This window comes from Podarcis bocagei (assembly GCF_964188305.1).
Source record: "Podarcis bocagei genome assembly, chromosome: 7".
Taxonomy (NCBI): Eukaryota; Metazoa; Chordata; class Lepidosauria; order Squamata; family Lacertidae; genus Podarcis; species Podarcis bocagei.
The window spans coordinates 59,616,113-59,633,653 of NC_138132.1; the positions used below are offsets into that span (position 1 = coordinate 59,616,113).

At 45.6% G+C, this 17,541-nt stretch overlaps 1 protein-coding gene across 3 annotated transcripts in view; it reads left to right on the plus strand.

The window, feature by feature from the left end:
* The window catches only part of ZNF423 (zinc finger protein 423), a 339,629-nt gene that overhangs the window by 72,144 nt on the left and 249,944 nt on the right, over nucleotides 1–17,541 (plus strand). For all 3 annotated transcript variants that reach the window (XM_081201114.1, XM_081201113.1, XM_081201115.1), the window contains exon 2: nucleotides 2,193–2,252. In XM_081201114.1, the coding sequence (XP_081057240.1) occupies nucleotides 2,193–2,252 (60 nt within the window). The remainder of the gene's footprint in view (nucleotides 1–2,192; nucleotides 2,253–17,541) is intronic.

Genomic DNA, 17,541 nt, shown 5'->3' on the forward strand with positions numbered 1-17,541 from the left:
TTGTTTTCTGTCTTTCTCGCACACTGGGTTATTTTCTGTGTTAGGGTTGTGAAAGAAAGCTCTTTCACATATATGCTCAGGAGAAAATCCAAGCACACCAATGTCGTGGCAGTCTGTTAAAAAGTGTTTAACTTTGCTTTGGAGGTGCTTCTGAAGCACCGTGTCTTTCTTGCAATATTAAAGCTGAATGACCCACTGCTTAAGGACTATAGTAGTTGAGGTGTCTGCCCAAAGTCATGCTGCTGATGTGAAGTTCTGAAAATTATCATGCATGGTTGGCTGTGTTTACTGTTAGCACTTAGATACCATTCCCTCTAATAGTGAACTGTGGTGGTTGAGTACCTATTATTTTAGGAGTGAAATGGGGCCACCCAAAATAAGGTAGCAGCTTCTACATATTTGGGGGACACCTTTGCAATGCAGAAAGTACAGAAACTTGTGAACCAGAATAAAAAAAATTCCCATTGTTTTTTGTACATCATGGTTCTGAACAGCAGTTAGTCAGGCACGCACCCTCCCAGTACAGTTTTGTTGCTATACAGCAGGATCCCCAACGTAAGAGGCTAAATATTGGTTTCATTAAAGAGTTGAAATTGTTCAGTAGTTCTGCCATAAAAATACTCTTCCATCAAAAGTCCATAAATTGCAATAGTTGAGTATTGATTAGAGTACATTGGACATTTATCATTCATATTAAAAAGTCTGTTACTTTTGTTCCAATTTCTTTTTAACCCCCTCTGCATCAATTTGGTAGGCTAGCAACAAGGTTGTTTTGGGCCCATGGGGGAAAGTGGGGCAATAGGCTTCTAGGAAATAAAACAAAATTAATCTAAAGGCCATAACTGCTTTAAGGTCTGATTTTTCTCTCTCTATATATAAAATGTCCATTATACCCAGTTGAAATTGTGTGTGTGAATAAACTTAAAAGTGTTGCCGTGGCCCATATGGTAGAATCACAATTTGAGGTTCAGTTAAGAGTCAGAGTGTCTTGTGATCCAATAGCTTGTCTGTATGTTTCCTTTGCAAACAGTTTGGACTTTGTATTTGAATTTAGTAAAGCTTCCACTAAACTAAAGCAGCCAAACTGGCATTTTGGCTACTGGTTGCTCTGGCTTTGCTGAAGGGATACCAGTTCATTTGAGATGCAGATTTATTATCTGATGGGGACACAAAAAGCTGCCTTGCATAGAGTCAGATCATTGGTCCATCTAAGCTTTTGTCCCTGCTGACTGGCTGTAACCCTGGAAGGTTTCAGACAGGGGTTTTTCCCACCTCTGCCTGAGGACGAGAAGGACTGAACCTGGGACCTTCAGCATGCAAAGCATATCCTCAGCCACTAAGCTGTGGCTATCCTGATTGGAAGAAAATGTTTAATGTAGGTCAGCTTCAAAATTTTGCGCAGTGCAGCTAAAATGGTTCCCCTTCCCCTCAATTGTTACACTATTAAAACACAAAACAGTAAGGGGTGAACATTTGCACAATACACCTGAAGACTTGCTGGGCTCACTGGGCTGAAATATTGATATGGATCAGGGATCTGATCCCAGCTTCATTTATCCTCAGTCCTCTCTGAGTGATCTAAGAGTGTGGGTGGCCTATCTTGCAGGGTGGTTGTGAGGACAAATAATTCCAAAGTGGCTTCAGTGCTCCCCCCCCCCAAATGGTTAGGGATACTCTCATTTTGAAATACTGCCCCTCAATGAGGCCAAACTTAGATTCACAAAATGTTTAGGGGTATGCGTACCCCTGCATCCCCTCAGAAAAAAGCACTGTGTAGCTTGCATACCTGAAAGCACTGTAGGCAGGTTTTAATAATGACTTGGGTGGGTCGCCGGTCAGTTTTTTTTTTGTTTCCATGTGAGCACATTACCAAATGTAACTGCAGAAATTCTCAGTTTACCTCCCTGGGTTTCCTGTGGTGTAAGGCAAGGGTATCAAATGTGGTGCCCTCCAGATATTGCAATAGCTTTCCCATGGAACAGGCTTTCCCAACCTTTTTCCATCTCAGTGTTGTTGGACACCCCTGACCATTGGCCATGCAGGAGCCCATGGGAGTTGGAGTCCCACCACATTGAGAGGGCACCATGTTGGCCACTCAACAGGTCAGCTGTTTTGAATAATGTGTTAGGTCCGTTTCTCTTTTTCCCTGCCCCCTGAAACTTACTATACTTTTCTTCTTCTTCTCTCCTCAGTTGAAGAAGGCGAGTCATCGGATTTCACTTTGAACTGGGACTCGTCCGTGACCCAATCAGGTAAAGGTGGTGGTTGTTTCGTACAGGAAACTGCTTTTTGTGTGTGTTGCATTCCTGCCTTTACTCCCAAACCTATCGGTTGCAACTCAGCTTCTTAGATTGGTTCCATATGTCCAATAAAACCCATTACATACAAAGACTAATATACTCTTATCCTCCCAGGAGCCATTCTTCCTTCTGGTGGGCACATTGAATCGGGTTATGACTTTCTCAGGTATGGCTGCTTTGAAGTCTCCTGCCATGGCCACCGTTGGACCTTCATTCCAATATAATTATAAAAAAGTGACCTTTGATGGAATTTCTCTCCCCCCCCCCTTTCAATCTCAGCGATGTAACGTTTGTGTGCTTTCTGTTTTTTGGGAGAAATTGCAAAGCGGTGGAATGTGTCGCTGTTGATGAATTGATGATTGGTTCATTGGTAAAGGGCCAGGGCTCGCTTTTCTGATGATGTGCAAAGGCTTTGAAATGAAGATAAAGTGTAACGACATTCGAGGTTCTGTGTGCTGGCAAGGTCCAGGACTCCTTCAGTAAATAATGTAATGTAATGGGGTTCTTTTGGGGGAAATCGTTTGGCTCTAATGGTAATTAAATCTTTCTACGGGTGCAGGGAAGGTGAATATGAATGTACAGTAGAATCCAAACTTGCTATCTGTTTTTAAAAAAACAAAAACAAAAAAACCCCACAACCTCAGAATGGCTGTAGATCAGGAATAGGTAACATGGTTGCCTTGCAGATGTTGTTGGACACTTTTGTGGAGTGACTTCCGTTACAAAGAAAGCTTGCAGTGTTTGGCACTCTTTAACTATACAGAAAAAGCAAGTAAGGGACATGACAGAAGTCTATAAAATTATGCATGGCATGGAGAAAGTGGATAGAGAAAATATTTTCTCCCTCTTGAAAATAACACTAGAACTTGCAGACATCCGGTGAAAGTGAATGTTGGAAGATTTGGAATAGATTAAAAAAAAGGTACTTCTTCACGCAGTGCACAGTTTAACTATGGAACTGAGACAGGGATGGCCACCAACTTGGATGACTTTAAAAGAGGAATGGAAGAAATTCACGAAGGATAAGGCCATGTTTTGCCTCCACTGTCAGAGGCAGCATGTTTCTGGATACCATACAGGAAGGGAGAGTGCACTTGACTTTGCAGGGTTCTCACAGACATCTGGGTGGCCACTGTGAGAACAGGGTGCTGGACTAGAGGGGACATTGGGCTCTTATTATGTTCTTATGACTACAACTCCCATAATCCCTGGCCATTTGCCATGTTGGCTGGGGCTGATGGGAGTTGTGGCCCCAAATATCTCACATGTTAGCTGCTCCTGCTGTACATGGCACCAAGAAGTGGCAATGGAGGCTGTGGAAACGGCCACCTCCATCATTATTAACACTTAGGAGGAACCTAAAAACATTCCTATATGTACAGGATTAAAGGCAACCTTGAAATGATTAGCTGTGAGGATATTGCAAACTGTTTAAAAATGTTTTCAGTATTTTAATTCATTGTATTTTATATTTTAATTGTTAGCACCTTTTTTTCTGCTGCTCTGGGTGGTTTTGGGAGGAAGGGTATTAAAATGAAATGGATAAAGTGGCCATTGGCCATGATGGTGGATATATTGAACCTCCATGTTCAGGGGGTAGTTATGGCTCTGAATAACAGTTGCTGGAGAGCATCCTCTGGAGAGTTTTAGGGGCTTCCTAAGGGGATTTGCTCGGGCAATATGAAAACTCAGGTCTCATCCACAATATTTATTTATTTACTTATTTATTAATAAAATTTGCACAGTGCTTTCAAGTATTTGAAGCATTTCACCTGAAATCTGATGCACAGCACTCTGTAAGGTAAGTTGATATTATTCCCCATACTGCAGATGGGGGGGCATGGTGGCTGAAAGAGAGTAGCTTGCCTGTGGCCACCTAATGAGTTGATGGCAGGGGCAAGATTCGAAATGGAGACTTCCTGGTTCACAGCTCTGTTTCTTAGCTACCAGCACTCCAAGCTACCTCTCAAATGCCACCTTTGAGGGCAAGCCCTTCCAGGGAGTCAGTCTTTCAAAGTCCCTTTCATCTTTACATTCTTGTTTAGTATCGTTGCACGACTTGTAACCCAGAATATGGTTGCCCCTTTAAGGTGCAACCCAGTGAGCCCCTTTTTATTTGCGTGGATAGGTTTGCCTGCCAGCATGCAAAGCGGCTCTTTCTCTTTTTCTGAAAGGAGCACTTGCCATGAATCAGCGCAAAATTGTTTTGTTTTTTTTAAAAAAACTTGGGTGGTTCCAGATAGAAAGGATGCAAATGAATGCCTACTTTGTGATTTTTCTTTTCTTTTCTGGAATTGTCATGGTGAAGAGCACAGATTAGTTTTGGTTTGCTAGAAAATATTTTCCTATGTACACATTCTCCTCTAAGGATCTTATTTTTCAGTTTATGCAAAGCATATGCTGCAGCATATATTTTCCTGGGCCACAACTTCCCTGCACCCGGTATGGCTGTGTTTGAACAACTTTTTTTTACCGTTCTTTTGATGGCGAGTATTTCTGCTCTGAAAACCAACTGCTGGCTGTGAGACAGAAGGCCCCTTTGTGCCTGGAGCTAACAGTGCATTAACAAACAAAATACAAAATTAAAAAAACTTCTGGGTCTCTTACTGGATCTTAATCTCAAGCAGTAGAAGACCAGAATCTTCAGCTACCTTGAATTATATTGAGCGGCAGGCAAACCTACGACAGGATATGGGAAACCCCCTTATCCCAATTCAGAACACTCCAATTTGGGGAACGTTCTTGAAATCTGGGCTTTTTTCTTTTCTTTTTGGATCAAGGTGGCAATCCCATAAACACCTAATTTGGGAGTAAGTTCCATTGAGCTCACTGGGACTTGGTTCTGAGGGGAGAATCGTGCACTGTAAGATGTACCACTCTGTTCACTTCCACGCCATTTATAGCACATTTAACATAATTTAAAGAATCTTGGGAAATGTAGTTTGCTAAGGGTACTGGGAATTGTAGCTCTGTTGGGGGGGGTGTAGACTGCAGCTCCCAGGATTCTTTGGGAGAGGCCATGTGCTTCAAATGTATGGTGTGGATGTGGCCAATTTTAGAATAATAGACTCATAAGGGACCACAAGGATCATTTAGTCCAACCCCCTGCAATGCAGGAATCTTTTGCTGAAAGTGGGGCTCCAATCCATGCCCTACCAACTGAGTTATCCCAGGAGAGCAATAGAGCTGCCAGTGCTCTTTCCTTAGATTTCTCTCATTGTGTGGGAACTGTTGTAGCATGACTTCTTCTCGCATCACCAGAGTACCAGGTCACTGGAAGCTGGGGTCAACAGTGCAGGGTGATGTTGTGGCCTGGGCTTCACCCATGAGGCTGAGAACTTACTGCGTCACCCAATGTGGCATGTGAAGGAGATGTGATACAGAAGAACTGTTGAATGTGAGGTGGAGGAGGCCCATTTGTTGGCCCTCTTTGTTCAGGACAGATAAAAGAAAGTTCTTCTTCCTGGAGCACATAGTTATTAAACTATGGAAGTCGCTCAAACAGGAGGCAGTGATGGCTGCCGACTTGGATGGCTTTAAAAGAGGAATAGACAAATTCATGGAAGAGAAGGCTATCAATGACTACGAACCATGTTGGCTATGCTCCGCCTCCACAGCTGGAGGCAGTAATGCTTCGGAATACCAGTTTCTGGAAAGCACAGGAAGGAAGAGGACTCTTGTGCTCAAATTCGGCTTGGTTGGCTGCTGTGAGAACAGGATGCTGGATTAGATGGGCCATTGGCCTGATCCAGCAGCCTCTTCTTACGTCCTTATCTACTGCTGCTGTTATTATCAGTATTATTCATTTTGTAAGTTCTTTATAAAACTCAACAAGTAAGGGTGGCTTTATGGAACTTGCAGGTTCAGGAGCAGACTATCTCTGTTTGTTGGTTTCTTGGGGGTGGGGGATCTGCCTTCATGCCCTGCTTATCCGCTTCTTGGAAGCATCTGATTGGCCACTGTGGAAAACAGGATGCTGGACTCGAGGGATCTTTTGTCTGATCCAGCAAGGCTGCTCTTGTGTTCTGTGACCTGCATTAGCTACACAATTCATAGCAGTGATTGGCGAAGTTCTGTGCAGGCTGCAGAAACCAAGCCCCTGCCCCTGCCCTTCACCCAGCCTGGCTTCTGTGGTTACGCTTGGCATTTCTCCTGCATTTCCAAGCTTTGTTGCAGAGGCTTAAGGACTGCAATTAAAAAAAAATAAAATAAAAATTCTGCAATGTTAGTTTTGTCTGTGGCTGCAGAACTGCAGAGTCCCCGTAGCTCTGTGGCAATTCTTGGTGTCACCTCAATGATACCAGTTTGTCTGTGTCTGTGCAGGAGGACAGCGTGGTGCCCAGCTCCCCACACTCAAGGAACAATGCATCCGAGTCTCTGAACGTGTGTGCAGTTCAGTCTTCACGCTTTCTGATGTGCAAACAGAGAAAGGGAGTGAAAGGGAGATCCTGTTAATTTAAAACATCTGGCAAAATGATTTGGTTTCGTGGACTTTTTCTTCTTTTTTTGAAGTGGCAGAGGCAATGGCAGGGGAGAGGAGAGAGAGAGCAGAGGGTGCGGGGAAATGTTGTTGATTTGGGCCGGGGCACAAAAATGAAAAGTGAGGCATGTTTATTCCCCCGTTATTGAAGTTCTACATCACTTTGCTGGTGCTAATGCAAACAGGAAGATCATAAAGGAACATAATGAAAGTCTTGCACACTGGGACCATGGGGCTGGTTTCGGTTACTGAATATAGCTTTGGAGACACCCCACGCAATGGAAAGCAACTCCACAGTATTACTCCACTATATATTATGGCTTTTTAATGGTTTCTCCACATCCACCTCTACTCTTGTATAGCTGTTCCATCTTATTCCACTCAGAAGCTTCATGTAATCTTTTTCTTTTTTTATATGCTGCTCAGTACAACCGAACAATATAATTGTGCTTGACTTTTTTTTTTTTTAAAAAAGTACAATTCTATCACTCAAATCTTATTAAAAAATTAAGGGGTGTCCATATCATTTTGTGTGTGTGCCTCATTACAACCCAGACAGTATCCAGAATAATAGATTGGGAGGGCCACACAAGGGACAGGTTTTTGGTGGGGTAGGGTAGAGGTTTGCCCTGCATGTTAGATTGCTGTAAGAGCAATAAATTAGATTTTATGTTAACACTTGCTTGCTAAACGTATTTTCCTTTGGAGTATCTCTCATAGATTTCAATCGTATAACTTTCAAGTAACCATGTTCAGGACTGCAAGTATCATTTTCCAGTGCTATTTTTCTAGAAAAAGAGGTGCTGGAACTCACCATGAACACCTACCTTGTTCTCTTGTAATGGCAATGATGACCACCTAAGAGGTGCCAGAACTGAGTTCCGGCTGAAAAAAAGCTGTTATTTCCTGTTTATGATGCTGTTATAATTACTAATTGCGGGAGAGGATAGTGTTTTTCTTTTAGGTAAATGCAGGGGTCCAGCAGTGGGGAGTCAGCTGTGTCAGTGGGGGGTGGGGAGTACCACTTACATTATCACTTTTTACTCTTGGCTATTTCTTAATGTACATTTCCATCTAAGGTCGTACCTTGGAAGTTGAACAGAATCCGTTCTGGAAGTCTGTTCAACTTTCAAAACATTCGGAAACCAAAGCGCTGCTTCTGATTGGCTGCAGGAAGCTCCTTCAGCCAATTGGAAGCTGCAGAAGCTCCATCGGATATTCAGCTTCCAAAAATTGTTCAAAAACTGGAACATTCACTTCTGGGTTTTGATCGTTTGGGAGCCGATTTGTTCGAGAGCCAAGGCGTTTGAGATCCAAGGTACGACTGTATTTCAGCTGGAATTACAGGCTCAGGGTGGTATTCCGCTAGGTTTTACTCAGAGTAGACCCACTGAAATGGACCTAATTTTGTCATGCTAATTTTAGTGGGTCTACAAAGAGTAAAATCTAGCTGAATACGTAACATTTTATTTAACCAATTATCAATTAGCAAACTTTTATTATTACTATTTTAATAATTTCATTTGTTAGATGCCTACTACAAAAATTTTTCACTGCAACTTGCAGTACAAAAATTACATTGCAATACAAAGTAAGGTTTAAGAATGACAATAAGCACAAAAATTTATCATTGACCAATTCTGAAAGCATCAGACAGAAACCTCACTTCCCTCCAGCCACGTGATCAAGAAATAAATTTGTCAGCTGCAGCACCCACAGAGATATTCCCATGCATTGTCCAGTCATTGCAGTGGAGGAGAGGGAATTGTAAAAAGAGCCAAATACCAAGATCATGACACAGCCATGCTTGAGAAATGTAGGAAATGGGTGCACGGATGCCTTGCCTAGCCTAGGGCTGAGTTGACCTGAGTCTTGCTCAGTTGACTTAAAAAGAAAATAGAATTGCGAACATCAAGCAACATGTTCTAAATTTACAGGCAGGATTGCATACTCAGGATCACTTAACATAGCCTTAGCTATGTCTAAGCTGTGTAGGGGTGGTGAGTATGCATTCCTGTTTATATCGAAGCTCCCTTTCTATGGAATGCTCTCCCCAGGGAGGCCCGTCTGGTGCCAACTTAGTCATTGTTTTGCCCCTAGGCAATGGTGTTGTTGTTTCCCTGGGCATTTGGGCAGCTCCAATGATTGGATGTTTTAATATGTTTATGTATTTTTATTATTGCATTCTACTCAGTTCGTGTATTGCTTAAGGACTTCTTGTTGTGAGAAGCAATACATAAATCCAGTAAACCTAATGCAGAGCAGGGGTGGACTTAGGTCATTTTTGGTAATATAGCGCCTTGAGCGAGGCCAAAGTTTGGCTCCACCAAATAGATCTTCTTAATTTTGGACCCCCTCGGCTCTGCATCCTAAGCCCTAAATCCAATGCTGCACAAGGAATATGAATAAGTGCTTTTCTGGGTCTGATCAAGGTCCAGCCCCTTTGGTTTCTTTTAAAAAATGCTAGCAACCAGGAGATGCTGCCTCCTCCACGAGAAATTGGTTGGTGCTTCATCTGTGGATGGCAGTGAACAAACCAGAAAACTTTCAGTAATTTAGGGAAAGGAGTGGTGAGACAACTTTTAGGAAGAAGGACAATGTAATACTTGTATTCACCAGGCCAATCATGGGAAGGCTTAACAGGGTGGGGATTTTAAGTGAAGATTCCCCAAATAGCTACAGACCATAAGATCCTACACACATTGTTGAAACAGCTTTATGCTGAATCAGACCTCTGATACATCTTGCTAGGTGTTAAAAATTCTGAGGGCCGATTCTTTCCAGATCAACCTTCATAGTCTCTTGGCTCTGCTACCTGAGATTTGTTGTCACTAGAGATTCTAGATCTCTAGATCCTAGATCTCTAGTGGGGCTTCCCTCATACAAAGCTTGTGCCCCACTGCTGAGCTGGAGGCTTTCCCTGTGTTGTGATGGTGCCATTTTATTGCGCTGGCATCTGTAACAGATGCATACAGAAAGCATCCAATCTGGAAGCAGCAGCAGTTTTGGTTGCAATCCATGGAAATCTGAATTGGGATGAGATTGACTCAGACACCCACTTTACCATGGGGAAACCCTGGCATTGCAATGGCCCCCAAGTTTGCTGTGGCTCTGCTTCTATGGGGTACTTGTATGATGACAGTGTATTTGTGCAGTCCCCAATGTTAGGAATGTAACCTCGACTGAGCAAATGTCTTGTGCCAATGTTTTCTACATGTTTCCTTGGAGCCTGTTCTTTCCAGCACTGTGCAGTGCAATGCAGCCATGGTGGTCTTTCAATTCACATGCAGAGCTTATAAAATGTGGCCTTCTGGAGTTTACAGTCTCAGCAGGACCAGAGAGGCAGCCTCAGATAGCTTGCTGTGAGTGGAGGTTTAAGAAAGTTTACTGTATGGTTGAAGATGTAGTAATGGCCACCAACTTGGATGGCTTTGAAAGAGAACAGGGGAGATCCATGGAAGATAAAGCCATCAGTGGCTACTAGCCTTGATGGCGATGTTCTACCTCCATTGTTGGAGGCAGTATGCCTCTTAACAATTGCAAGTGGGAGGAGCACTATTGCACTGCAGTCCTGCTTGCAAGTTTGCCATGGGGATCTGCTTGGCTACTGTGAGACCAGAATGCTGCGCTAGATGGGGGTTTGGCTTGATCTAGCAGAGCTATCTCTTAACCTTATTTTCCACCTGAACTTTAGCAATGTGATTACTGATTTCTGACTCTTTGTTTGAAACAATGATGAGCTAGATGGACCCGTGGCCTGGCTCTTAATGAGGATCTCAGGGTCTGGATGGCTCATGAATGTGTGTGTTGTTGTTTTTCTAATAACCACATTGTGGTTTTAGTTTCAATGGACAGAATGGTATTCTCTTTGTGCTCGCTGCGACTTAAGAGCTCTGGCTTTCTATTAAATAGTGGTTCAGGAACATTTTATTGTTTAAATACACCAACATCTTACCCGGGCAGGAGGTTGTTTTCCCAGAGGGTGTGTGCGATAGAGCTTGAGTTCACCTACTCTTTTCACGACACAACAATTGTACAATGTACTGCTTGCGTGCACATTTGATGCGAGTCACCAACAAAGGGGTAGGCTAAGGAAGGAGGTGTCAGGGGAGACTCCTGAAAAGATGATGGCCAGGGAAGCATTTGCTGGTCAGAGTTTGTAAAAAAAGAAAGAAAAAGAGGTTTTTAAAAGCGCCCCCCCCCCAGATTTAATAGTTGTCTGGCCAGCTTATTGCATTGCACTGCTACATGGTTGTTGTAATATATCACGGGTGCATTATCTTGAGGAGCAACAAGGGACATGTTAAAGAAGCAAAGAAGTCTTACTAAATATATAGAGAATTTAAGGCATTTTTAAAGACTTACGGGAAGTTTAAAGATATATACAGCTTGCTGGGGAGTTTCTCATTAGCCTTCGTAGGCAGCCTTTGGAGAGTGGGGTGGGGGAGAAAAGGTTCAAAACAGTTATTTAGTCTTTTAATATTGATGAACATTTGAGTGCCTTTCTTATTCATATTCATAAGAATGATATCACAGACTCAAAGCCATAAATGTAGAGGTGGTGGTGGTTGTTGTTTGCACCTCCTTTCCCACTATGGAGTAGGCATTATGTTAACACACAGTATTACATTGTTGGGGAAAAGGAAGAAAGTGGCAAGGTCTTTCGCCTTGCCCTTTTTTGTAACCTTTTTTTGCAACAATACGAATAATAATAAGAATGTGATTTTCTGCTGGATCAAAGCATTATTATAGCTGGAACATTTATATGTGTTTTGTAATTTTGATGTGCCTGTTTGTATGGAAAATGGTTATGCATGCTGATAAACAGTTTGTTTTTATGTATGCATTTCTGCTTGGGAATGCTAATGATTTAAGTGGTATATAAATGCCAAAAGTAAATAAACAATCATTTTTGGTGCAGTTTCAATGGCTAGCCAGTGACCACAACTTTCTTTGGGCTTCGGAACCATCAGGACCTCCCAATTCTGGCCTGCTGTGTTTATTTTATCTCCCCCCCTTAAATTTATATCCCACCTTTTTCTGTTATGGCACGCAGTTGTTGTTGTTCTCTGTTCGACTTCTTAGTCATGTAATAGAAAATTTAAAAGTCTATAAGCGACTTACAGCAAAAAAGGCATAGTATAAAAACAGCCATTACTCAAGATGTCACCCATCTAGGCTCTGGGCAGACCCCAACCTGCTTAGCTTCAACAAGGCTGTGGCTTCATTTGCCTTCAGACCATACCAGGCTATTCTGCATCTTCTCTTGAGAGTCAGCATCTACAACATTTGATCTCCTTACACTGGACCTACCACTTTTGGCTCTGCTGTTTCCACATCTTCCTTCCACTACAGCAGGGGTGGGGAACTTGAGACCCTCCAGATGTTGTTGTATTCCTTTTTTTTTATAAAATTTTTATTGGGTTTTCCGCTTTTATAAAGACAATACAGACACAAAAATAAGACAAGACACAAACATGTATAAATTCAGCAGATCCTCGTTTCATAACCTTGTTCCCTGACTTCCCCCCACCCCCCCTCGTGCATCCCAATTCCCAAGATTATATCAGCAAGTTGGTATTTCTCCTCTTAACCATCTTATTCATTTTATTACCTCTTTTCTAATAAAAAAATTGATTTTCCTAAGTTGGACTTAAGTTCTCTTCCATCGATTTTTCATTTTATCTTAATTAAAAGTCATATTAACCAAACCTAAAAGTCTTAAGAGTTTTTTTAAAAATCTCCTCTTCCCTCCCTCCCATCCCCGGTTTTTGTCCCTTCCCAATAAAAATCCAAAGTCAAGATTCTCAGCCTGGGTTCCTCACGTCCGAGGCTTTCAAGTCTCTTTCAGTCCCTCTCCGCCGGTCTTGTTGGTAGCCCTTTATGTCAGTCGTCGAGTCTGGAAAAAGATCTTTCACCATCAAAGCATATTCTCTTCCCACAAGGAGATTAGAAAGCAACTGCTGGAGAATTTCCACAAAGCCTGTATCTTCAAAATCAAAGTCCAAACGGAGGCCCCAATCATATTTCTTTATTTTAAGTTCCTGTATTCCATATTGTCCCAGAACCTCCTCCTTCTTCTTCTGCGTCTTTCGCAGACTTGTGGTAGATATGTTCCCAGAGTCTCCTTGCTTGTGTTCCACAGATGTCAGCTTTTGGTTGTTGCTTCCCAAGGTTACTTTCTCTTTTTCTTGTTTAGTCTCTTCCACCTCTGTAGACATTGTTTCCCATTCAGCTGTGGATTCTTTCTCATTCAGGTCCTCAATCAATCAGGGACCATCGGCTGGGTGAGGACTGCAGGGCCTGCTCCCTTCCAGGGCCTTCTCCAACTGGCCCAGGGGGCGTGGCCCAGGCCCTTTCTCCCGGCTATAAAGGGACTCCTGCTGCAGGGAAGCCTCGGACCATCGGCTGGGTGAGGACTGCAGGGCCTGCTCCCTTCCAGGGCCTTCTCCAACTGGCCCAGGGGGCGTGGCCCAGGCCCTTTCTCCCGGCTATAAAGGGACTCCTGCTGCAGGGAAGCCTCGGACCATCGGCTGGGTGAGGACTGCAGGGCCTGCTCCCTTCCAGGGCCTTCTCCAACTGGCCCAGGGGGCGTGGCCCAGGCCCTTTCTCCCGGCTATAAAGGGACTCCTGCTGCAGGGAAGCCTCGGACCATCGGCTGGGTGAGGACTGCAGGGCCTGCTCCCTTCCAGGGCCTTCTCCAACTGGCCCAGGGGGCGTGGCCCAGGCCCTTTCTCCCGGCTATAAAGGGACTCCTGCTGCAGGGAAGCCTCGGACCATCGGCTGGGTGAGGACTGCAGGGCCTGCTCCCTTCCAGGGCCTTTTCCAACTGGCCCAGGGGGCGTGGCCCAGGCCCTTTCTCCCGGCTATAAAGGGACTCCTGCTGCAGGGAAGCCTCGGACCATCGGCTGGGTGAGGACTGCAGGGCCTGCTCCCTTCCAGGGCCTTCTCCAACTGGCCCAGGGGGCGTGGCCCAGGCCCTTTCTCCCGGCTATAAAGGGACTCCTGCTGCAGGGAAGCCTCGGACCATCGGCTGGGTGAGGACTGCAGGGCCTGCTCCCTTCCAGGGCCTTCTCCCACTGGCCCAGGGGGCGTGGCCCAGGCCCTTATTTGGAACAAACTTTTGGGGAAGCTGGGAAGTGTTCTGCAATTGCTTCCCTGTTCCAATGTGTTTTAAAATGTCCTCAAGCAGTCGGTGGCAATTTAAATTTGTATTTCTTTTTTTCCTTTTTTCTCTTGCTGGGGGTGGGTGGGTGTAATGGATATTTGGTTGGGGATTAATTTTAGTGTAATTGTTCTGTTTTTGTTTTCTGTTGTTTTATTGGTTCTGTATAGTTTGTGTTTTGTTTTTAAGGGGTGGGATCAGGGCTGCCTGGGAGTGAGGCCCCAGCCAACACGATGGCTGGGACAAGTTCCACAGGGGGGGAAGCACTGGGACATCCGATCTCGGTGATCATGGGCAGGAGGCGGAGTTACGCTAAGACCAGACCATGTCATTACCGAGGAGGCAGGTTTAGTCGTTGTTTGAAGACTATCCCTGCCTCCGGGTCTGGCCTTGACCAGATGGATACTGGAATCAACAGGGGAAACCCACATAACCTGAAGGTGTTGCTGTGTAATGCCAGGTCAATAGTGAATAAAACCACTGCCATCCACGACCTGATTGTGGATGGAGGATTTGACCTGGCTTGTGTGACAGAGACCTGGTTGAATGAGACAGATGGGCCCGTCCTTGCTGCCGCTTGCCCACCAGGTTTCTCTTACGCACAGCAACCCAGGTCATGTGGGCGGGGAGGGGGGGTTGCAGTGATTTTTAGGAAGTCATTAGTCTGCACCAGGCGTCCTACTGGGAAGACCCAGTTTTCTGAGTGCATGTTCTGGAAGTTGGGCAATAGGGGCAGTACAGGATTCCTTTTGGTGTACCGACCTCCCCGCTGCACCAAGGATTCCCTGTCCGAGCTGCTTCAGGTCGTGGCGGATGTTCTCCTGGAGACACCTAGTTTGGTTGTCCTAGGGGATTTTAACATCCACGCCGACACGACCTTACAAGGGGCCGCTCGGGACTTCGTGGAAAGCATGGCCTCCATGGGGCTGTCCCTGAATAAGTTGGGCCCAACTCATAGTCATGGACATGCCTTAGACCTGGTATTCACCTCTAGCGACGTGGGTGATCTGACACTAAGTAAAAATGAAACCAAAGAAGTGCCATGGTCAGATCACTTCCTGGTGCAACTGGACTTCTCCGCGACCCTTCCCCTCTGCAGGGAGGTGGGACCAATTCGGATGGTCCGCCCCCGCCACTTAATGGATCCAAATGGTTTCCAGAGAGTGGTAGGGGATGCTTTATCCCGTGTTGATGGCCTTTCAGCTGATTCCCTGGTGGCCCGCTGGAATGCGGAGTTAACCAGGGCTATCGACTGTCTGGCTCCGAAGCGCCCTCTCCGATTGCATGGAGCCCGGACAGCCCCGTGGTTTTCTTCGGAGCTGAGGGCGATGAAACAATCGCTGAGACGGCTAGAGCGTCGGTGGCAGAAAACTCACTCCGAATCTGACCGGACACAGGTTAGAGCTCAACGTCGAGCCTACCAAGTGGCGATAGCGACGGCAAAGAAGACTTTCTTCGCCGCCTCTATTGCATCTGCAGAAAATAGTAGCAGGAGACTCTTTCAGGTGGTCCGCAATTTAACGGAACCACCTTTACCATCGGGGCCTTGTAAAGACCCCAAGATCTCCTGCAACGATTTTGCAAAGTTTTTTGCAGATAAAATCACTCATATTCGGAAGGAGCTAGACACCACCGTGGGAGCAGGGCTGGGGCGGGAGAGTGCTAGAGCCCTGTCTGGTCAAGTTGCATGGAATCAATTTCAATCCGTTACCCCCGAGGATGTGGACAGGCTGCTTGGACGAGTGAAACCAACCACCTGTCTCCTTGATCCTTGCCCATCCTGGCTTATAAAAGCTAGCCGGGAAGGGCTGGGCGATGGGCTCTGCGGGGTGGTGAATGCTTCCCTCTGTGAGGGAACATTCCCAGATCCGCTGAAAGAGGCGGTCATTAAACCGCTTCTTAAAAAACCATCTTTAGACCCGGCCAGTATGGCCAACTATCGCCCAGTTTCAAATCTTCCATTCTTGGGCAAGGTGATTGAGCGTGTGGTTGCTGAACAACTCCAGGCACGCCTGGAGGATGCGGACCATTTGGATCCCTTCCAATCAGGGTTCAGGCCTCATCATGGGACTGAAACTGCCTTGGTCGCACTGGTTGATGATCTCCGGCGAGCTAGGGACAAAGGTGAGAGTTGTTTCCTAGTTCTGCTGGATCTCTCAGCGGCCTTTGATACAATCGACCATAACATCCTTCTGGACCGTCTAGAGGGGTTGGGAGCTGGGGGCACTGTTATACAGTGGTTTCGCTCCTTTCTCCTGGGCCGTGTTCAGAAAGTGGTGGTGGGGGATGAGTGTTCAGACCCTTGGGCCCTCACTTGTGGGGTGCCTCAGGGTTCCGTCCTCTCCCCCATGCTTTTTAACATCTATATGAAGCCGCTGGGAGAGATCATCAGGGGGTTTGGACTGGGTGTCCATCAATATGCAGATGATACCCAGCTCTACCTTTCTTTCAAATCAGAACCAGTGAAGGCGGTGAAGGTCCTGTGTGAGTGCCTGGAGGCGGTTGGAGGATGGATGGCGGCTAATGGATTGAAGTTGAATCCTGACAAGACAGAAGTACTGTTTTTGGGGGACAGGGGGCGGGCTGGTGTGGAGAACTCCCTGGTCCTGAATGGGGTAACTGTGCCCCTGAAGGACCAGGTGCGTAGCCTGGGAGTCATTTTGGACTCACAGCTGTCCATGGAGGCGCAGGTCAATTCTGTATCCAAGGCAGCTGTCTACCAACTCCACCTGGTACGCAGGCTGAGACCCTACCTGCCCGCTGACTGTCTGGCCAGAGTGGTGCATGCTCTAGTTATCTCCCGCTTGGACTACTGCAATGCGCTCTACGTGGGGCTACCTTTGAAGGTGACTCGGAAACTACAACTAATCCAGAATGCGGCAGCTAGACTGGTGACTGGGGGCGGCCGCCGAGACCACATAACACCGGTCTTGAAAGACCTACATTGGCTCCCAGTACGTTTCCGAGCACAATTCAAAGTGTTGGTGTTGACCTTTAAAGCCCTAAACGGCTTCGGCCCAGTATACCTGAAGGAGCGTCTCCACCCCCATCGTTCTGCCCGGACACTGAGGTCCAGCGCCGAGGGCCTTCTGGCGGTTCCCTCATTGCGAGAAGCGAAGCTACAGGGAACCAGGCAGAGGGCCTTTTCGGTGGTGGCGCCCGCCCTGTGGAATGCCCTCCCATCGGATGTCAAGGTGATGGACAACTACCTGACATTCAGAAAACATCTTAAGGCGGCCCTATTCAGGGAAGCTTTTAATGTATGATATTTTAGTGTTTTTTGGTTTCTGTGGAAGCCGCCCAGAGTGGCTGGGGAAACCCAGCCAGATGGGCGGGGTACAAATAATAAATTATTATTATTATTATTATTATCAATACAAACAGCAGAGTTGCCTGTTCCCAAGGTCATAGTGATAAGTTGTTTATTCATGGCTAAGCTCTGCTCTTGTAAGATTCCCACCAATTGAAACATCTTTTCGATTTCCACTAGTAACTTTCCATCCACAGCCATTGTATCCATTGTAGTTTCACAGAATTCCCCCTAGGGGGAATCTGGTTACTTATTAGTCTTTTCTCCAACAGTCCTTTAGCTTATT